The sequence below is a fragment of the Dinoponera quadriceps genome, unplaced genomic scaffold (assembly GCF_001313825.1).
Source record: "Dinoponera quadriceps isolate SergipeBrazil2010 unplaced genomic scaffold, ASM131382v1 scaffold3676, whole genome shotgun sequence".
NCBI lineage: Eukaryota > Metazoa > Arthropoda > Insecta > Hymenoptera > Formicidae > Dinoponera > Dinoponera quadriceps.
In genome coordinates this window covers 524474-546433 of record NW_014559267.1, presented here as the reverse complement: position 1 = coordinate 546433, position 21960 = coordinate 524474, and the positions used below count along the sequence as shown (strand labels likewise).

Here is a 21960-nt window from a genome sequence, read left to right as displayed (position 1 = left end):
CTCGCGCGACTCGCTCTACTGCCTGCCTGTGCGCTGCGCGCTCGCCGACCCCGAAAGAGAGAGAGAGAGAGGGAGAGAGTGGGGGTCGCCGCCACCGCCGCGCCACGGTGCGTGCGCATACCATGGACTTCCATATACTACCCTAGATCGCCAACGCGTCCGCACGTAACCTGTGCGTATGTACCGGGCGCGTACACGAGGACGAGAGAGAGATGCTGTCCGTGAATTTGCAGTATTTAGCGGCGGCCATATTTGGCTCCGGACGCTGCGAGATGCTGCTCTTCACGGTGGCTGGCTGCGCGAAGTCGCGGAATGCGTCGTTATCGTCAGGCGGGAAGAACATCCTGGGATCCACGCCGACAGCTGCTGGAACGGCTCCGAGAGACGCCGATCCTCTCTCTCTCTCTCTGTTGATATCTAATTACTATTTAATTACTCTTAAGCTGCATTCGTTCGGTTGCTCACGTAGTCTAAGTGTCGTTCCCTCTTCCTTTGGCATGTAAGTGTCGGTCCACAATAGATGTTTTAGGCCTTAAGCCTTAAGAAATTGACCAATCACAACTGATTATTCTTCTGTAATTCGATTGTCTTCTGTAACTCGATTAGCCAATTTTTTAAAGTTCAAGATATATATCTATTGTAGACCGACACTAATTGACAATAAAGATAGAACGACGGCTTGCAGCGCGTAAGCGCTTAAATTTAACGCAGCCTTAAGGGCATACATAACCTTTACGGAATATTTCCAAATCGCGATACCTCGCGTATCACATTGACCCTAAATGAAATATAGCATGACCGTCGGCTTCATGTTAGTGTCGGCGATCTGGAATAATATATGAAAATCTATGCCACTTACATCGAGACGCAGCGACGAAAGGGTGAAAATAGTCGATATAAATCCTCGCAAAGTAGAATCTCTGCGGAGCCGGAGGTAATTGAAAAAGTGGCGGCATTACCGAGCGGCACTTCACCTGTACCGAAGGTAACCCGAACGTTTCACGTCCGTCACCACCGTCATGATTTAAATCTAATCGACGATTAACTCAACGGAATTGACCAGTCGCATTGATCGGTTCAGCTAATTGGCCAGTGGCGACGATTGGTCGATTCCGTTGGATTGATCGTCGATTAGATTTAAACCATGATGGTAGAAGCGAGCGTCGATCCGATTAACTCACTGTTTTATCGACGGTGAAGATTACTGCGTAGAGCTAAGCAGACTTTGTAACTTTCAAAGACAGTATCATTATCGTTAAGTTGTTATTGTTGTTATAAATGGCGGGAGAGCTGCGTAACAATACCGTGACAACACACTCGTTAAAAGAGAATTGGCCGATAAAGGTGGGCAAATCGTCCGTCCTTATCTGACTAAGCGGTCTTACCTGTAAACACAGAACAGAACCAAAAAATCGTGCACATAGCGCGGAACAGAACCAGAAAACTGTGGACACCGGCTTGACCGTTCGTACACGAGTTACATGGACATGGAGGCGCTTCAGAATAAAGTAACAGCTTCATTGCAGCCATGACCGCTCTCAGGCTCCTACCGATTTGGCAACACTGAACATTTAAGTCTGATCTACAGTGTGCTTTTTGCGTCTTGTTCTTGTTCTCTATCTTTCGTTCCGTAAGAGAACCGTAAGAGACTTAAAGCCTGATCTACAATATGTCTCTTTGTTTCTCGTTCCCCGCTCTTTATCTCTTTTCCGCAAGTAAATAGAAGTTCTTACGGAAGGAAGGAAAAAAGAGAAGGAAGAGAGAGAGAGCGAGAAACAAGAGGCGAGGAGCGCATTGTAGACCTCGCTTTACACTATACAAGGGAGCGACCTTGCCGGCAGGCGGTAACGGCGGAACGGACGGTCTCGGGGGTAGTTTACCGCGGACGCCGCGTCGGACCGAAGCGCGCGGTGCAAGACGGTAGACGCCATATTGCGCGATCGAGGGAGCCGAGTGTTGACCGAATGAACGCGCGGCCTACGTGTTTACGCGGCTTGAAGTCGTGGTAGAAGCGCGAATCGATTCCCTGGCCGTTCGCACGACGTGAAGACGCTGCCTGCGCGCCGTGACGATGCGTGCCGCACGAGCACAGAGCGCCGCTGACGGCATGAGCGACGGCGGCGAGGACGGGCCGCGTGAGAGGAGCATCACCGCCAGCGGCGGCGGCATCGCCACCGGGCGAAACGGCGAGCTCACGATGGAAGACATTCCGATAGGATCGACCGCCGTAATAAGGGGCCTGATCAATTTGAAAGCGAAGGAGGACGCGCTGCGCGACGAGGACGCCGTTGCCGTCGGCGAACACGACTCCGCGCGTAAGCGTCGCGACGCGAACGCGCCGAGCGACCACGAGGACGGTGACGCGCGCGTCGTGCTCCCCGTCGTCACGGACTTCGTCTCGACCGGGGTATGTCGTGGTCCCTTCAACGTTTCTTTCCACGAATCGCATAAAACGACAGCCGGCCGTCGTTTAACTCCCAGTCCGATTGAATTCGACGACTCGATTCGGCCAGGGATCCCCGCTCGCGCTTGTGGATCCACTCGAAGCCAAGAATACAGTCGCGAACAAAAGTATCGTCTGATCCTTTCTTCTCGTTGAAAGAGTCAGTTACGATATATTTGCCTTGTAATTTAGTATTTGTTATCTTAATGAGGAGTAATTCAGTTTTAGGTGCTGCGTTCAGCTGCTCCATCACTGGACTTAAGCTTCCAGTTTTAGGTGTTAGTTTTAGGTTTAGATCGTTATTATCTTATGAGGCTGTTGTAGTTAATGGATCTCTTATCTGGGATGAGATACTTGTGTATGTTTTTCTGTCGGCCCGTTCTTTGTAGCTAAAGTGGCTGCATCGGTTTAAGAAGTCGACATACACGCTGAAGCTTACGTGTGAGATTCTCATGCTTCAGCTTGCATAAATTTCTTGAACTTGTACTGTTAGTTCGACCAGAAAGAACAGACCGTGTGACTCGGTGAAGTCATATCCAAATCCTTTATCACAATATGCGAGGAGCATAACAGTCGAACGATGTACCGTTTTGTTTATTATTTTATGTTCTTTGCAAACTGCACAGTCGGTTTTTATTTGTATCATCGCCGCTCTTAGAGACTGGAAAGTTCGTCGCATGGGTGAGTTTACTCTGATACCAGCCGTTTGATCATTGCAGTGCGCAACGGTTGACGACAGCCTGATAAACGCGTTTATGAGGGGCGTGAGATTGGGAGTCAGCATGGAAATGAGCAGCCCGCCTCAACTGGCCGACGCACTTGTCAATTCGTACTCCTCTACGGCAGCTGTGGACAGTGCGTCGCGCTACGGGAAGGATTCCTGCTCCTGTGATACTTCCAAAGCTAAACGGTAAAGTCAGCGATTGGGAGTCTATCGAGAGGCGGACAGAAGGTGTTAATCGGGTGTTCCTTGGATAGAGATATGTTTAGGGAGGAGTTGCAGAAAGCTATGAAGTTCCAAAGCCTATGGAGCGAGCTGCGACAGTGTATACGTGCTACCTTCAACGCCACCTTGGAAATAGCTCGTGCCTCCTCGGAGCCTCCAGAGTCCCAGTGCAGATCATCTTTGAACGATATGCACGATACCGTTATTCAGTAAGAAATCATCCGTGATTACTCAGGATGTTCTCCGTAACAGTGTTATCTAGCAGACTTGTGTGTGTATGTGTATGTGTGATACCAACTCTTCTCCGCAGATTATGTAAAAGGGACCCCCACCAGCTTTTCATGAGGCTGGTGAGCCAGGCGCAGGAGTTCGTGGTGGAAGTAAAAGTTCGTTTGTTAGCACTTCTGAACGATCGTAGCGAGAGCAATTTAGCGGAAATTTTCCTCACCGGTTAGTGTTACTTCGTAAGCGAGAGCTTACACGTAGTCCACAAAGGAGCACGCATGGCACTGGGAAATTTGTACGAATCTTCATGCGTAGGTTTGTTGGACGACTACGACGCCCTCGTGTCGACGGCGATTCAGATTTCTGACTTGGTGAAACCGTTGAAAGATTACCTCTTCAAGTTCAACTTGACGTGGGACTGTTTCATCAAAAAGTTGTATCAAATTTACGTTTACAATGACCCCTTCGTGCAGGACAATCTGCCTATGCTTATCGGCCAGGTAAGATCACACACACACACACACGTCCGACCGAAGATACGGGTGAGACACGATTTGTAACACGAATTGAATTTTAATGTTTACACGCGCTCGCATTCGCAGATGAGAAAGCTTCTGCCGTTGAAAGGCCGGGAATACCAAGGTCTTGTTCACAGATATTTATCTTTCGACGAGGAGGTTTCGAGGATCGCTAATTTGTGGCCTGAAACGGAACGATGGATGGATAAATACAAGTAAGTTGGAGAATATCGTTCTGCCTGACGTTCTCGCGATAAAACAATATCATTTCGGACGTCTTTTGCGGAAAAAACGTCGTGGATGTGTAAGGCAAGGTTACATGAGCAAAATGTTATTCAGTGCAGAACAAGCCGTTCGTATGACGAGACTCAGGCAGATCAGGGAAGCCTGGGAATTGTTCACAGCAACGCGCAAGTTTGTGGAGCGCAACATGTTGAACAAAACGTGTGACATGGGAAAGTAAGTTATGTAGGCCGATATTCATAGTCGAGTCTTGTAATTAAGACCATGTTAAATTCATCTTCAGATGCGTTGTAGCCAACAAAATTCGCGTACAATTCAGTTACGAGAAGGTTGCAACATTTTTCTCGACGAATCTAAGGGCTTTGAGAAATCGATGTTTTTACGAACAACCTCTTCTCTCCTGTCTCTCACCCCGTCAAAATACTATTTCGTTTTATATCTCGAAAACATGTAACGTAAAAAAGATCCTATACATGTATACATCATATTAAAGTTTTCGGTCCACATTCTGGACTCAATAAAAGTGTTTCTGAAAGTGGCTTAGGAACCACCTGATTGACTGAGAACTCACACTTTAAGGCACTTTTATCGATAAAAGTGAGTTCAGAATGTGGACCTTTGAATTTCCCTTGTTTAATTACTGCACGTCGCCAAGACGTAAGGACGTCAGGAGTGTAGATTTAGAGAAAGTCTTATTATTTCCAAATGTAATCTCTTCAAATTTCTCCGAATCACTTATGGTGAAAATTTGGTTTCTCAGTGAAATGCAAGAGATCCATGGACAGTTTTCGACGCTCATCGCGGGTACGTCCGAAAACAACAGCCGCCCTTCGAGTCCTGTAGTTAACTTCACTTCGGATTCTATAACTATGCCACCGAGTATAGAGATAGTTCAAATATTGCTGGACGATTGGAACAAGGCGCAACATCAGAAGCTGGCAGACATAGTTGGGGCATTGACCGCCAGTGAGGTGGACGCTGTCGGACAAAAGGCTTACGATTGTCACGATTACACGCGTATAACGTGCCACTTGGCGCAATACGCTATTAGATCGGTCAAGTACGTGCACTTGTCTGAGATGAAATGTAGCGTGTTAAACTCGCGTTTATATTTCGTATTATAATCCCAACTCCCTTGACTCAGAAGCAATCACGATGACTCCGGCGGTTTGGAGAATGGACTCGAGAACGGGAAAGAATGCGACTGTCACTCTTGCCATGAAACGGAAGTGGAATGTACGGTAAGGGAATTACATTTGTTCTTTTGAGCCCTCTTCACATTTATTGGTTCGTTTATTATGCACGAGTTAAGTGATTATAGTATAACGACTTCTCTTTCAGTTCTCAATTCTCTTTCAATTCTCAAATATTATATACGTTAAAATCGAGTGAAAATTATCTATACCTAGATGATAATATTAATCTTCAAAAGATATGTAAAAATATGGATTAGCAAGTTTTTGGCAATAATCTTCAATAATTGAAGGTTTCGTTCAACTTTCACGATTACATTAGTAATTAATGACGTTACCTTGTCACAGGATATGGAAAGTAAACTAGAAAAAGACACGGTGGAGAAGGAAAATACAAGTTCACCTCCGATCCTTAGCAACGGGTTCCCAGGTAAGAGATAAACCGGCAGATTAATGATAAATAAACAGACGACACATATCGATATCGAGGTTAACGTGTTTTTAGAAGGAGCCGTGAATTGTACAGCGACGCAGGTTAAAAAGAAGCTAGACAATTCCAATGACGAAGAGGCGAAGAAGGAGTCGTCGGGCGTGCGCAATGCTTTGCATAAAGACGCCGCCACGAAGACACCCGGACTGGAGCCTTGCTCTTGTGTTTACCAACACGCGAAAGAAATAGCGGAAAGGAAGAAGGAAATCCTGGAAAACCCGCCCTGTCCTTGTCTACTGAGCTCGAGGCGCAAATGGGACGCGTGTCCTTGTTTGACTAAATGTAAATATATACAGGGCGTTTTAAAACAACCGCTTGTCCCTCGAAAGACATATTCCTGACTGGATTCTGAGACGAATTTTTTTTTCCTAACTTTGTCCGAAGCTTAGTACCCCCGTGTCCCCGTATGTTCTCGCGTCTGAGGGTGAGTCGCCTACTTGTACTCGATTCACCTATAATTCAAAAATCAATCTTCGGACGAGGTTGTGAAAGAGGAGAAGTTGTCCCCGAATCCAGCCAGGAATGTCTGTTGAAGGAGAAGCGTTTGTTCTGAATCAGCCTGTATAAATTATTTTATATCTTTGACATATCCCCCTCCGTGACTACGAGAGAATAATATCACGTGTACACTAAACAACACAACGACGTGTGCGAAAGCAGCTGTACAGCCCACAACGGTTCTGGCGAACGGTCGGCCCAAGCCAGTGCCGCAGGCCTCCGTCACTGTGAAAACTATTCAAGAACCGAGCCCGAAACCAGCGGTGAAGACCGGCTCCACGCAATCCGCGCAGACCCAAACGAGGCATTCTACCACGCAAACGCCGAGCGCTGCTCACAATCATAACGCTCATCAGGGTGAGTGCGACGGCATCTCCCCCGTGTCACCTCATGTCGCTTCGATCATTCAATTCCGCCTTTCTATTGTCATTACGTGTCTTTACGTGTGTATATTCTTCACGTGAAAACAGGTACCATTCATCCGTTCCCTCCTGCACCACTGACGGACCCGACGAAAAACACAGGTGCATCCTATCCCAGATTTTACATGTATAACAATCATACACCGCACCTATGCCACAGACAAGCCAATGTCGAGCACATCAAGAGAGTGTCGTGTAATGATTGTCAGTATATATGTACTGCGTATACATTGTCGAACCAGCGCGTCGGTTATCGTCACGTTTTAACGTGGGTTTTCAGTGAGTTCCGGAGACGGGGACTGCTCGGACTCGGTGAGCAGCCAGGAGGACTCGTGTTCCACCAGCAGCTCGGCGCAGAGGGATGTAAACCGGCACTGTGATTGCTGTTACTGCGAGGTCTTCGGCCACGGAGTTGTGAGTTTGTTTGCGCCGAATTCTTGCGTTTAAAGGCGTTAACGGGCGGACAGATTTGAACCTGTGAAAAGTCAAATTTAACGCGTTACTACAGAGAGTTAATCGAATGCGAGAAATCCTTTCATAGGCTATTTATATCGTATTAACGATACTTATACTGTATTAACGATAAAAATATATTTGAGATTAAGAAGTATTAACGTATGGAGCTTATGTAAATATTTCTTAGTGCACAGCAGAGATGGATAAGTTAATTTTTCTTCTAATTATTACCCAATCCTGATATATAGTATGAATAGCCTACAAAAGGATTTTGCGTTCAATTAATTCCTACACCTGTAGTAACGGATTAAATTCTAACGACTTTTACGAAGTTCAATCCTTTCTGCTTTCTTTAAGCGGACGACTAACGAATGTGTCTCCTGTTCTTAGCCATCGGTCGCGCCGGTAAGCCGGAACTACAACGAGATGCGGGAACGACTGCGGCAGCTGTTGACGAAGAAGAAGGCGAAGAAGTGTAAGGCCGCCGGCTGCAGTCCGCCAAAGAGCCCGTCGGGGTCATCGCCCCACAATGCCAATTCTGAGTCCAAAGGGGCGAATTCCGTTCCCAGATCGAACACTCCGATTTCGACAGCCTCGACCGTCCAACAGGACCAACGGGATCAGCGGAATCTGGAGGAATTGTTGGAATTCATCGAAGGCAATCACAATAGCAAGAAAGATAACAACAAGAAGGCCGAGAAGAAAGCGAGGCAGAAGCAGCGGAAGGTAAAATTATGACAATGCGCGCTTCTGTATTCAGTTTGACGTTAACAACGTTCTCCATTCCCTCGGCAGCTCGAGGAGAAGATGAAGAAGGACCGGCAAGAAGCTCAGAGGCAGAAGTTGATAGAGCTGCAGAAGAAGACGCCTGAGGTGACCATCACCGTGGTCGATCCTAAGAAGCCTCCACATCGGAAATTCTTGCCTCAGTGCGGCTTACCGGAAGTTTCCATCCTGCCGACGTCTTCGCGAGTATCCTTGCCCGCGATAAAGCCGTTGAACGACAAGAAGAAGGATAAGCAAGAGGTTTGTAGCGACGGTAATAGCAGCAACGGCTCCGTTAGTATTAATCGTTTAAATGCAAAGACAAAGACGTCGTCTGCGAATGCGAAGAACAAAAGTATTAACGGTACTGATAAGTGCGAGATACGAAGTACGAATCCCAGTCAAGGTAACAAAGGTAGCGCGAAGGGCGATAAGGTCGAAGCGAGCAACAAGGGCGGCAAGCCATCCGCGAACGCCGTGTGCGCGAAAAACGGGCCTAATGCGGACAAATCCTCCGACGTGGATCCGCTCGACAAGAAACTGACGAAGAAGGAGAGGAAGAAGCTGAAGAAGGAAATGAAGAAGCTGGAGGAGGCGAAGGCGAAGGAGTCCGGCGGTTCGGCACCGACGGAGTCCCAGCCGCAGATAGTCACCATTAAGAGGGTGCTCGAGTCGAACAGCGTCGAGCCCACAGTCACGATCACCCTGAAGGGCCAGACGCCGGCCGAGGACAAGGTTTTATTCACCTTAGTGAACGGTCAGACGAAGGAGCCTTCGTCCAACAAGGAACAAGAACAGAACCAGAGTAACGGCGGCAAGAAGAAGAAGGCCAAGGGGAATAACAGCAACAACGCGACTCTGCAACAGCAAGGGAACAAGTTGCAGCAATCGAACTCGAATTCGACGAAACAGCAAGCGCAGCAGGCAGTGGCCAAGGTCGGCGACGGCAAGAATCTGAAGCAGCAGGCGAGTAACGAGAAGTCGAAGACCGGCAAGCAGCAGCAGCAGGACGAGAAGAAGGCTCAACAGCAGACGGCCGGCGAGACGAAGAGCTGCAAGTCGAAGAAGGACAAGAAGAACACGGAGAATAAGGAGAACATGCTGCAGCAGCAGAACACGTTGAACAAGAGCAAGAATCAGCAAAACGCCAATAACAGCAACGGCAAGAAACAGAGTAAGGTGAGCACGCCTCCTCAGACGCCGGTGTCGCAGAAACAGCAACAGCAGAGTGTCACGAGCGAGTCGGCGGCTGGCAAAAAGGCGAAGAAACAGCAGCAGCAGCAGGACAAAAGTGTACAGTCCAATTCCAATAAGAACAGTAAGAACGTTAATAATAACAACGCGAACAAAATGACGAACAAGAACGATTCTCAGAAAAGTGCGGGTAAGGCGAGCCAAATTGCCGGCAAGCAACGTTCGCCCGCGGAGGTGCAGAGCAACGAACGAGTCAACTCGCCGCTCAGTAGCCAGTTCAAGGACATCGGCCCGAACTCCAAGATCGACATCGAGAATCTGAAGCTACCGCCGGGCATCACGATCACGAAGGTGGACGCCCCGGCGAAGCCGATCCCGATCAGACCTGCCCCCATGCCGAAGCCGGTCAATCCTCCCAAGCAGACCACCATCATCGCCGCGCCGATGAGCGGCGTACAGTCGAGCTACGCGAGCTCGCAAGCTGGCGGGAACGTCATAGTGGTGGACACGGGGAAGCTCAAGCAGGACTTGCTGCCGAAGACCAACGAGAAAGGTGAGCCAAGTTTCCCGCGAGATTTCCGCGCGCGCGTTTCGCTGAAAAGAAATTCGAGGCCTTCCGATGAGAATGTAACATCGTTGCGTTGCCAATTTAAATTAAATTGATCATTTATCAAATATGACAACAAATATATTTCGTNTTTTTTTTTTTTTTTTTTTTTTTTTTTTTTTTTTTTTACCATTGACACATCAAGTGAGAGTCTTACAAATTTTGTTTTGTCAATTTTTAAGTATTTGATAATTTTTTAAATAAAAAATAATTACACGTTATGACATTCGTGAATTTTATTTCTCGCTGATATTGTGGTAACATTAATTTCTCTTCATTTGGGACAATTTTACTAATTCTATTAAAATAGTCATTGTGACTAGAGAGTAGCGCTTGAATTTTTTTAAGTATTTATAAGTATGTTTATTCAATGTACAGATATTATAGTGTGGAGTGCATAAAATTTGAAAAGATACATCGTAAATTTATCGTCATTTTATTACAGATGATTTAAAGTATAAGAGAAGACAATGTATTAATTCTGCACGGAAAGAGGCAGAAGATGTTGCATGTTTTAAGAAAAGAAATGCTACGTTTCTACGTAGAATAATTCAACAACTATAAGATCAGAATTTTTCGCTCGGGTCCATTTGACCGATGAGTATCAAACTAGAGTCAACGACATTAGTATTGACAAGAGATGTCTCAGCAGATCGGGACGATTCGATTAAATTCTCCGGCGTTGTTCTAGATGGGCCGAAAGAATCTCAAGCTCCTATCAGCACCAGCAGCAAAAAGAAGAAGAAAAAGAACAAGAATTCGGGGAATTCGGCGAACAGCACTGCGGCTTCCACGTCGCCGGTGCGAAGCAGCGAAGCGTTCGCGAATCACGATCACGGTGTGATCGACGAACCGGCCAGGATACTGCACAATCCCGGCACGAACATGGTGACTATAAGGAACCCGTCGTTCGGGCCGATGAAGGTGCCGCCGACGCAGCAGGCTGCCATCATAAAGGTATCCGAGAACGGCATGGTGACGATCAGGAGTCCGGCTCTGCAGCAGGCGATCAATGCCGGCCTGACGTCAGCGCCCAGGCCGGATTACATCGTCAAGGGTGACATGTCCGCCAACCGGATGCCGACGGCGACGTCCGACAGCACGGGCGGCGCCGGTTCGAAGCACACCGGCGCCGCGGTTCTACCGTCGAGCCTCGCGGAATTGCGCAGCCGACTGGCGCCGACCGACTGCGCCTCCCTCTCCGGCCTGGCTAACATTCAGATCAGCAAGGTAACGAACGGCCAGCCGATCCCGGAGAACGGTATCAATCTGAAGGGCACCAGCGTGACCCTGACCAAGGTGAAGCCGGCCAACGCGGCGACCACTATGGAGGACGCGAGACAGTCGAAGAACGCGGTGAAGGAGGCGATGAGCGCCTCGATCATGGCGACTGGCGGCGGCAACGGTAGCGGCGGCAAGAGCAAGAAAAAGAAGAAGCGCGGAGGCGGCGGGACGAGACAGTGCGGGGATGACTGGAACCTCGTTGGTGAGAAACAACAATAATCAGACTTTAACATGTAAATTTGCTTCTTTCATTTTGTTTGTTTTCTTTAACATACACACGCACACACACGTACACATATCCGGGTTGCATCTTACGCTCCCGGCGTGACTACAAATCCTCCCTTCTCGGGGGAGGTGAAAGAACGAGAGGAAAGAAACACTACCCATACGTATCTCTCTTTCTGGACTCACTCGTAGGTTCATCAGTGCATTGACAACGGCTTTATCTTAAGCTTCGCATCGCCGAGAGAAGGCACTACCTACGTATGTTAGAACACGAAGACACTCGTTCTCTGGGTCGAAAGATTTTTCGCACACCGGATGGATTTGTCGAATAACGAATATCCTCGAGGGATAGACAGATAGATAGATAGATTAATAGATAGATAGGTAGATAGATAAATAGATAAGTAGGTAGGCATGTTAGTTTAGGAAAAGAGATGCACAGAGAGACACGCTCTCGAGAATCGTTGTCCACGAATTTCTCGAGGAGAAATCGCGATCCGGAAGAGAGACGAGTAACTAATGAGCACTTTTTTTGATTTTCTCTGTCGCGTTTTCCTACCGTCCCGAGAGCTCGTCTCGATATCGCGCTTCTTTCCGGGCGATATTCTTTGTCGAATACAGTTCCTCCATAACGAGCGTAGAACAGGGTCCTGTCGTACGGACTGAGAGGGCTTGTCACGTTTATTGTGAATCCGGACTGACTAGAATAGAATCTCGCGGTGCGGCGTGAATCGTAGATCGTCGGCGCGAACGAGAACCACCGGTAACGGAAGAGAGAGAGAGAGAGAGAGAGAGAGAGAGACTTCCGTTGACTATGACAACGACACGCAACACGTAGATGGGATTTCATTGTGATAACATTGTGACGATGCGCATGAGTGCGACGTATAATTCGCAATATACGATATTTTTTAATCTGCTGATAACATTAAATAAAAAGGAAAATACGTTTCTTTTTTCTCTTCAGTGTTATAATCTCTTCTTCTCCCCTTCGTCGGGCGCAGAATCTCTGAGGACTCTTCTTCTCGTAGTGAAGTGTCGCACGAGTATGGGTAGTCGTTCACTCACTCACTTACTCACTCACTCACTCACTCACATTGTTTGTTCCTCCATTGTTTCATTCTACCTCCTTTTCCCGGTCGAGACGCGTCGGGGACGACGCCGTCACCTCGCCGTCTGTGCGATTCTCGCGGTAAATTTCGCGCGCATGCGCTCCGAATCGGTCACATATCGAATTTGCCGAACAGATTTGTCGTGTTTCCCACAATGACGAAGAGGAGTCTCACACAAGATGCAACTCCGCTAATACCGTTTCGCACGACGAAAGATCGCAGGGAGAGAGAGAGAGAGAGAGAGAGACCATCACTTGTCGTCAGCTTGAGGGGTTGCCGTCGATCGGTCGTTGATCGATTCGTCCAGCATCACACACGAGTATTTTTGCCGGTACACAGTCACTCCACATTTCGTGAATTAAATTGTAAATTTTGCGAATTGCCGTGAGTGGCCGTGTTGAAACGTCCGAACGAAACTTAGCGGCATTTCACCTATTCCTCGATCCCTCCACTTGGTTACATTTACTACATTTTTACCTACACAGTATATCCGTCATGGACGTAGCCAGGATTTCAGTCGGGGAGAGGGAGAAGAAATTTATCTTCACACAAATTTTATTTTATTCATCTCGTTTTGGGGCTCTCCGTGCGCGCGTCTGAAACCAGATTCTTCCTGAGTAACTGAAACACGCCAGAATCATTGCAGACAATGCAGACATTGCGTTACAAATTGTCCGCTCAAATTTCTGTGTTACTTCAACAAAGTGGATATGTTGAAAAGTAACATGTTAACCAGGGCGAATATATTAATTCAACATATATTCGCGTACTTTTTAACATACTCCCCGAAGTTGAAGTAACGCAGACATTTCAGCGGATCATTTTTTACACCAAATTTTTTACCGTGACTTCTGACGATGAAATTGAACAATTTTCATTGCATTCACTTTCACAAAACATTGCTGGCTAATACTTTGTTGTCAATTTTTAATTATGAAACGTGTACTGCAGCTTCTTTGTCGAATATAGATCGCGATATATCGATTATATTTCTTTATTATGATTTTCATCATTCAATTACTTCTACTTGTCAAAAATTTAGAAGGGAAGGGAAGAAGCATCCCGGCTGCGCCCATGTATTCACCCATTCGGTGAAGGCGAAAGAGAATGAGATAAACGAGAGAGGGAGAGAGAGAGAGAGAGAGAGAAAAGAGTTGATAACAACAATAAGAGAAAAAAAGCTTACGAAAGAGGAGAGAAATGCGGATTGTTAGCAATCACCGTCGCGCCGCTGTACCTCCAGTATTCAGAGCGTGTCTTTTGCAGAGAGCGTATTCACGCCCAAAGATATAGACCTCGAGGACGGGGAGATGGACGACGCCGAGCGAGAGCTGGAGGCCTTCAAGAGGTTCTGCCTGCAGTCGGTGCCGCCGCCGCGCAAGGAGAAGGTCAATCTCAATCTCAAGGACATCGTGTTCAAGAAGAAATCATCATCGTCGTCGTCCTCGTCGTCATCTTCCTCCTCCTCCTCCTCGTCGTCCTCGTCGACGGCCGCGGCTGCGGCGACGACCGCCACCGTGATAGCGGCCAACTGATCTGTCGTCGGCTAATCTCGCGGGCGTTCGCGGTGTGCGACCAACTGCCAGAGTCGCGGTCCGACTCCGGGGCACGCCGACGACCCCGTACCGTTCGCGCGAGGGAGAGGAAGGGGGACTGCCGAGGGCTCGCTGGGGCTGAATCTCGGGTTTCTCTCGGAAGTGGGAAGTGGGAAGCCGTTCGCGTCGCCGACCATCGGGACGCGGGGACGGACTCGGAGGGACGCGGAGGACCGCGACGACGGCGTAACGAACGGACGGACGGCGGCCGCCGCACGACACATCGCTCTGTATATGTATATCGTTGAGTTATAATTAGGAAACGAATTCCTTAGGTCGCGCGCGCTAGCCGATGGCGACGATGAATGGTGGAATGATGATGATGATAACGGACCTGTCGAGATCGTCGGAATCGTCGTTGACGAGGGCGACGGTATTTGTAAAAACGCCGCTCGGCCTGGCCGAGGTTATGTTATAAATAACGCGAGTGTCGTGAGTGTAATCGTGTAACGAGCGCCGCCGTCAGCGTCCCGCGCGCGTACGGCGGCCGGAGAGCCTCGCGTATCCGCCGGGATCCGCTCGCGGAGTCGCTCGACACAATTATGCGGGGACACGCGAAGTACACACATAAACACACACACACACACACACGCAAACGTACGTACACGGACGCGCAAGGCACGCACGCATATGCAACGTGCATTCATAGACAGTTGATAGAGGCGTACGCATGAACGAACATACACAGACACACACATACGTACACACACTCTGTCTCTCTTCTTTCCTTTATTTTCCAATAAAAGCAGATACGCGTTTCTACCTACCTTAGAGCGTCTATATTACCTCTATGTGTCTCTCTGTATCTACATTCTCCTCGAGTAGTCCATACTACTACTAGCGTAGTACACACCGACAGGTTTATATATATACATAATTCAACAAATGTACGTCGTTTCTTATTGTATTGTAATTATTAAAATACTTTTTATACGGTAAACACAACGAGACTGAGGGTGTGAGAAATAGAAAGGGAGAGAGAGAGAGAGAGAGAGAGAGAGNAGAGAGAGAGAGAGAGAGAGAGAGAGAGAGAGAGAGAGAGAGAGAGACGGTCCGCCTTCCTCTTCAGCGCCTGTACATAAATTTATTCAACCCCCTGCTTCACCGTATGAAAAGATCGATAGATTATTTCGCGAATACACACGTACGTGTGTGCACATGTATATATGGTTGCCGTGCCACCGCATTTATCACGCTTTATATCGGGTTTATATTTCTCCACGGACAACTATAAGTATATTATTAATATCCGCGTGTGAGAGCGGAGGAAACAGTTGAACGCGGGATTCGAGTGAAGAATCGGCAGGGAAGGGCGGCCTTTTGTCGCACTTCCCGGCAGAACGAATGGCGTTGAGGTGCGCGTCGGTTCTCGAGGTGTAAAAGGAGAGGAAAGAAAAGAAAGAGACGCGGCTTTCTGCGTGTGCTTTTCTCTAATTGTCTCTTTTTATTCACGTTCAAGCAACAATAATTACACTTACAATGAGCGATGGTGATTCTAACAACAGATAATCTCTATCGTAGTCGCGAGTCATCCGTTATCTCGATCGTCGCCGACCTCACTGAATCAACCTCCCGTTGTTCGCGCGCAAACGCAGAGAAATGCTGATAATTTATCAGACAATTTGTATCCGATTATTTGTTCGCGCGCTCTCTCGCCGGGATTTCGAACGACCGCGAGTTCCGATTCAAGCGTGTCCTTTCTTCCGTGTTATCTTCGTGGAACTTCGAAATTTCACGGGGGGGAAGGGCGTTAATCCCTGCTGCGAACACGACCATTTCCCCGCCGTTCAGTTCTGAGCGAATTAACAATCTAAACCGACGGTCGTGCGCGGCGGGGTGAGTGTAACGGGTGTCATCGAGGAGATCGACCGTTCGATGGACTGTATCGCCGGGCTGTGCTGCTTGATCAACATGTGCCGCAGCGATTGCGCCTCCTCGCGTAGGGTCACTATCTGCGCCTTCAGGATCGCGTTCTCGTGCTCCAACATCGTCGCCCTCAGAGCGATCTGCGACAGACGCATTGTGGCGTTGAGGCTGGAAATTCAAGCTCGGGCGGGGGAGGGAGGAGCTGAGAAGCATAGACGTGGTAAGGTACATGTCTAGACCGAGCGTTCGTATTTATTTGAGGAATAGTCGAGGTGCGCGTAGAAAACGATGCGCTCGCGCATAGACGTGCGAGAACGGGAGAGAACGCATCCTTTTCCGCACCTCGTTCTCCGTTCCTCAACATTCGGTTTAGATGTATCGCGGTTGCGTTTCCTTTGGGCGCTCACGCGCTGTGAGCGTCGTTCTATCTTCTTTTGGTATATAATGTACAATAAAGATAGAATGACGCTTGCAGCACGTAAAGAGAACACAAAGAGAACGCAGCCGACGTCTATGAAAAAAAGAATCGGCCTGTCGTTCGCGTCGGACGACGTTTACGTGATCCTCCCGTATTTTGCGAGCGTCCCGCGACTTCTTCGCCGCTTGATTGTTCCGCTTGCGCCTCTCGTAGTACTTCTCGTCCTTCTGCTCGTCCGGAATCGGCTTCTTTTCGCTTCTAGGTCTCCGATGGAGGGTGGTGATGCCGCTCGTGGCGATGAAATGGCGACTCATGGCACCTGTTTTTTTCAGTCAGTTTTTCTGTGTAGTTTTCTTTTCTTCTTTGACACAAAGCTTATTACAAAATGCATTATTGCGTATCGTTGCTGCGAAAGATATCTCTACTGAGGGAAATTATATAGTTATTTTTGGCCTGAATTATAATCCTTCTTATGGCACAGAAATAGTAACAACTTGCATCCAAGCAAACGCCAGCAACATAACATCGGTGTTATAATTTTTTGTATAGTTACGAATACGATGTTTTTCTCTCAGTGCGGGAAGTTTCTTCTTGTCGCAACAGGACTTTATGATAAAAGAACAGATATTTTTATTTCTGCAACAAGGAACAAACTAGTTGCGCGTCAATCTTAAAAATTTGCAATTTCTCTCCTCGTTAAGATTTTTTATTAAATTCCACACGGTAAAATATGTCTATCGCACATTTCGTAGATTTTTTTAAGATCGCAAAAATTCCGTTACTTGTGCAAAATCATAAGAGGTGTGCAAATAATTTGCAAACGCAATTTTTACTCTCAAAAAGAAAGAAAAAAAAACTTGCCCCGGGTGAGGATCGAACTCACGACCTTAAGATTATGAGACTTACGCGCTGCCTACTGCGCTACCGAGGCAACTGATTACGAGGGATGAATTAAAAATCAAGACCGCCACACCCTCGAGCGAGAGCGTTCGATTTATCGAGGGGATCGTTTGAAAGTTCGAGAATCGATCGATACAAGATGGGAGAATTGAACCTACCGGTAGCGGGAGTGGAGAACGGTTGAGGCACGCTGAGCGATTGCATCAAGGGTGGCATCGCTGCGAGGAAGGGCGGTTGGAGCAGCGTACCCGGGAGCGAGAACGTCGTCGACAAGGAGGACGGCGTTAAAGGCGAGGATGGTGAGTCCGTGGACGCGACGGAGTTGGTTAGAATATCGGGCTCGACGAAGCCGTAGTCCCGGCCGGGATACGTCTCGTACCTGCACAGATCTGCGAATAGAAAGACGAGAGAGAGAGAGAGCGTTACCGATTCAAGATCAATTCGGGATCAATACGCGCGTACATCGACGGGTTGTCGCATTCGTCTTATCAAACCTAAAGCGGGAACGTCGACAAATCGCCGGTATGCGAAGGTACTAGCAGTTTAGACGCTCAAACGTCGACTGCCCCTGTGGCCTAATGGATAAGGCATCGGTCTCCTAAACCGGGGATTGTGGGTTCGAGTCCCACCAGGGGTACGCTTTAGTTTTTTTGCACGTATCACAAGCGAATGGACAAACAGATCAAAATAAGGTAGAATTTTTGTTTATATTCTTGCGGAAGAAAATCCATCCTGCGCGTGGAAACGGTATTTTCTTTTTTTCCACAGACGATAGTGTCTTTCTCTGTTGCGCGACAGAGGTATCTCTCTCTCTCTCTCTCTTTTCTCCTCCTTCTCTCTCACACACACACACACATTACGCGGGATTAGTATTTTATAAAAATATAACGTGCAATATTCTTTTCCCTAACTTATCTTTCATCCTCGTTATTCTCGTTTTTCCGCTTGTGCCCTTACATTTCGCAAACGAAGCGGCCGTTCTTTCTCTCCCTCCCCTCTCCCTGCGATTAATTAATCTCACGGTACACGGGAGAGTAAGTTCGTTAAGTCGCTTGATCGATGGAAAATTTATCTGACACTGGAAATTTCGCCCGCGAGAGTTGAAACTTTTACTTCCCGGGGTCTGTGTGAGGTGGCCGGTGTGGCGCGCGATTGTGTGCACGCGGCCGCATGCTGCCACGTACCGACGACGATGAAACATCGGCGGCGCCCGAATGACGTCGTGATAATGCGACCGACCGGGTCCCGTTCGTTTCGTGTGCGGAAAACCGTGCGAACATTCGCGCAAATTGCGACTGTTACTGAATCGTAAAATACGCGATGTTAACTGCGACTTAAAGCGGCAGTTACGATTTTAAGGAACGGAACCGATGGCGATGCTACGAATGAGGTAGCCGTCCGTAACGAGAAACGCGCTCGCAAAAATCAAATAGACGCGATTTTCCCCGGATGAATGGGTCGTACGGGATGTTTCGGGACATTTTTTTTTTTCTTAAATATCTACGTCAGCGGTGGCATGTAAATTCACAGCGATTTGTCAAACGACATGTGCGTGTGACTTGCTTGGAAATGGCTTGAATGCTTGAACTGAGACGATTTGTGAAAATTTTCAGGATAAATTATCTAAACGATGTTATTTGTAAATATTTGCAGTATCAGCCGTAAATTATTATTAAGTAACAAATCATTACTTGATTCATCATAGCTTTTTTTAATTATTACTGGCGGAAAATGCCGACAACAGGTCTCGAAATATTCGCGTTTTATGAGGAAATGCATTTGTAAATTGTTTAAAAAATCTTGATAATGATAAAAATATTTATCGACGAGCGCGAAAGAAGTAAAGGGTTCGGAAAATGAAAGAAAAAAATATACCTCCACCGTGACAATGTTTTTTATACATTGCCGTGACCAGGATTCGAACCTGGGTTACTACGGCCACAACGTAGGGTCCTAACCACTAGACGATCACGGCTACTGGAGGAGTTGAGAGTCGAGTGGAAATATTCTCAGATCTGAGCAGACATTGATCGACTTGCTCATTTGTGCATAACGAGAGCGAATGAGTTGTTAATATCTCTCCAGCGTGAAATCGTTACCGCTTAATATTCGCACGTGAAAGTATACGTCGAAGACAGTAGCCTGATATTACCGACTCGGTATTTATTTTATCGAGAGAAGGTAATGACGAAACTTCGGTTGGCATGATAATTCTTTGCAAAATTATATCTATATCTTTTGGTGTTTTTCTTTAAGTATTCTAAGCAAATTAACTAAATCTATTAAATCACATTAACTAAACAAACTAAATTAATTTAAGTCAAAAAACAAATTTTAAAACTGTTTGATTATAATAATATTAATCGGACTATATTTAGAGGTTTTTATATATTTATGTGTGCGTGTATCTGTGTGTGTGTGTGTGTGTGTGTGTGTATGTGTAGCGTATTTTCTTTACCTTTGCAAGATACTTTGTTAGGATTAGTTCATTTGCAATGGAGAGAAGATGAATATTATTCAAGCGCACGGATATATGAAAAAGTTCATACAAACATTTTAAAAAAGACCGAACACTGACACAAGGGCAAAATCTTTTCCTACTGTGCACACATAATTTGAAAACATCTTGCAAATTTAATAGAAGAGAAAAGCAGAATCCGTTTATAAACGTTTAAACGTTCAGTCGAAACGGACTCCATCAAGCATTTCTAAGCGTTCCTAAGCGGATACACACTGAACGTCTAAACGTTCCCGGCCGTATTGTTAGACGCACTTTGATTTTTCAATAGAATACAGGTGAGGAGGAGAAGAAAGGTACTGCTAATTCGAGTACTTTTCGGTCCCCGCTCTCACCTACGCACCTGAGTTCGGGGCGAAGAGGCTGCAGCTCCGCAGGAGGTGCAGCGCGGAGAACGCGCCGGAGACTGCGTTGCCGGTGCACACCGTCCTCGCGTGAGCGTGCGAACTCATTTCTCGAACGAGGAGAAGTATTCTTCAGAGCCAGGGTGTCACTTGGCGGCGCGCATCTCTCCGGCCGAACGGTGAGGTCGCCGAGAGGAGTCCGGACGCGTCACGACGCATCGGGTCGCGATCGGATGTCGCGAGACGTGAATACACGGACAGTCCTCGGGATCCTCCGAAAGCTCGACGGTCGTTTCAGGCACAGCGGGTGGTGAGTCGCCGCATCTTCCCGGTTAAGTCGGGGAATCCCGCATCGTCCGCCGACGAAGGAACGCGCTTCCTTTCGTTCCGCTCTACTCTTCGACCGTCACGCGGTTCCTCGTGATCTCAGGCACAAACTCCGCGTCGTTTCGGCTTCCTCGGCGATTCCCGGGCTTCCTCGCACTCATCGCGCGGAACTCGTCGGAGGACGCCGCGAATTCACAGGGGGACAGCCTCTCGAGGCTTTGAGGCTCGTCCAAGGACTCGTCCGAGGACCCTGCCGATCGGAGGAGGTGCGACGGGTTACCCGGGAAAATCCGGACGCGACGGTAGGTTCGCGGCTCTCCTCGAGTTCCCGCTCGATTCCACCGCCGCCGGCACTGCGAGGATCGCGACTCCTCGACGGGATCACCTGGCGCGATGACGTGCGACGCGTCACGTGTTACAACATCGCGGGCATCGCGCGTCCGCGCGAAGGCCACTCGATTCGTCGGGTCGACGAATATCCCGCCTTCGGGAACATGCGCACAGACCGAGCGCCGGTTGATTCGCCGCTCTGCCGCCCCGCCGCGGCCACTCAGACGCGGCTTTGTCTTGTCAATTGTCTAGAATGGAGAGGAGCGGGGCACGAGCGGCCCGACCAATCGCGACCCCCGCGCTCCGTATCGGCCGATCTGCAACCCGCGGGTCATAATAGGTCGCGTGAATATCGCGGACGATGTGCGAAAGCGCGCGTCGAACACGGATAACCCGACGACGAGGGCTCTATAACGCGCGAGTCCCCGGCACGACATCACCGCGATGAATATTAACGCGGAATTTATCAGGCACCGGGGAAAAGTTCCTTCGCGCATTCTTCAGGTCGACGTTGAAAGACTCGGGACTTTTTTCAAAAGTAGTCTTAATCGAAACAGTCACCGTGGACGCACCGACATTGATGCGAATATTATTCGTGCTCAATTCGAGATTGAAATCTAAGAGTGTTATAATATTCTTGCTTATGTATGAGACTATCTATTTTTAAGACTAATTTTTTTCCACGTAGTTTTTCATCTCCCGGCTAACTTGTGGTTTAGACCGATGGTGGCACAAAAATCGAATTCTTTTTATATATTATCCTCGATTCCTCCTCTATTATATTACTTATATATTACAGTAGTGCATAATATTGTACATAAATGGTAGAAGTTACAGATACAATGAACGACACGTTTCAATGTAAAACGGTGAAATTAAGTCTATTAATTGGCAAAATCCGCTTTTCAACGCGGCAGAGTCACGTCCGAAGCGAGCGTTCGCGAGTTACGAGCTCGTAACTCGTCGCGCGTTGCCGCGAAAGAATAACGACCGGGTCCGTAATTTCAGGTAACCGCCAGAGAGATTTGGATCTGCCAATCA

General features: G+C 47.8%; 2 protein-coding genes and 3 non-coding genes across 9 annotated transcripts; 2 read left to right on the top strand and 3 right to left on the bottom strand.

Moving 5' to 3' along the window:
• The first annotated feature begins 1948 nt into the window (after nucleotides 1-1948).
• LOC106750284 lies at nucleotides 1949-14983 on the top strand. Of its 5 annotated transcripts, none has more exons than XM_014630513.1 (17): nucleotides 1949-2407; nucleotides 3163-3353; nucleotides 3422-3598; nucleotides 3700-3839; nucleotides 3930-4114; nucleotides 4217-4347; nucleotides 4472-4591; nucleotides 5136-5435; nucleotides 5523-5616; nucleotides 5917-5998; nucleotides 6074-6340; nucleotides 6719-6913; nucleotides 7259-7392; nucleotides 7825-8160; nucleotides 8230-9946; nucleotides 10692-11486; nucleotides 13888-14983. In XM_014630513.1, exons 1-17 carry the CDS (start codon nucleotides 2072-2074, stop codon nucleotides 14154-14156), a joined length of 5469 nt encoding a protein of 1822 aa, XP_014485999.1. In that variant the 5' UTR covers nucleotides 1949-2071; the 3' UTR covers nucleotides 14157-14983. The 5 variants fall into 5 exon arrangements, with proteins under 5 accessions (XP_014485999.1, XP_014485998.1, XP_014486000.1 ...); XM_014630512.1 differs by having other exon boundaries at nucleotides 5520-5616; XM_014630514.1 differs by lacking the exon at nucleotides 13888-14983 and adding an exon at nucleotides 13664-13878 and having other exon boundaries at nucleotides 5520-5616.
• A 1035-nt stretch (nucleotides 14984-16018) lies between these two features.
• On the bottom strand, nucleotides 16019-20370 carry LOC106750266 (cell death specification protein 2). The gene is made up of 4 exons (XM_014630471.1): nucleotides 20262-20370; nucleotides 17559-17789; nucleotides 16641-16819; nucleotides 16019-16222 (listed from the first exon to the last, which is right to left on the bottom strand). Exons 1-4 carry the CDS (start codon nucleotides 20368-20370, stop codon nucleotides 16019-16021), a joined length of 723 nt encoding a protein of 240 aa, XP_014485957.1.
• Nucleotides 17359-17431, bottom strand: Trnam-cau. Its single transcript has one exon. It is a non-coding gene; the product is annotated as a tRNA-Met (tRNA).
• Nucleotides 17965-18037, top strand: Trnar-ccu. The gene has a single exon. It is a non-coding gene; the product is annotated as a tRNA-Arg (tRNA).
• On the bottom strand, nucleotides 19304-19375 carry Trnah-gug. The gene has a single exon. It is a non-coding gene; the product is annotated as a tRNA-His (tRNA).
• Nucleotides 20371-21960: the final 1590 nt, after the last annotated feature.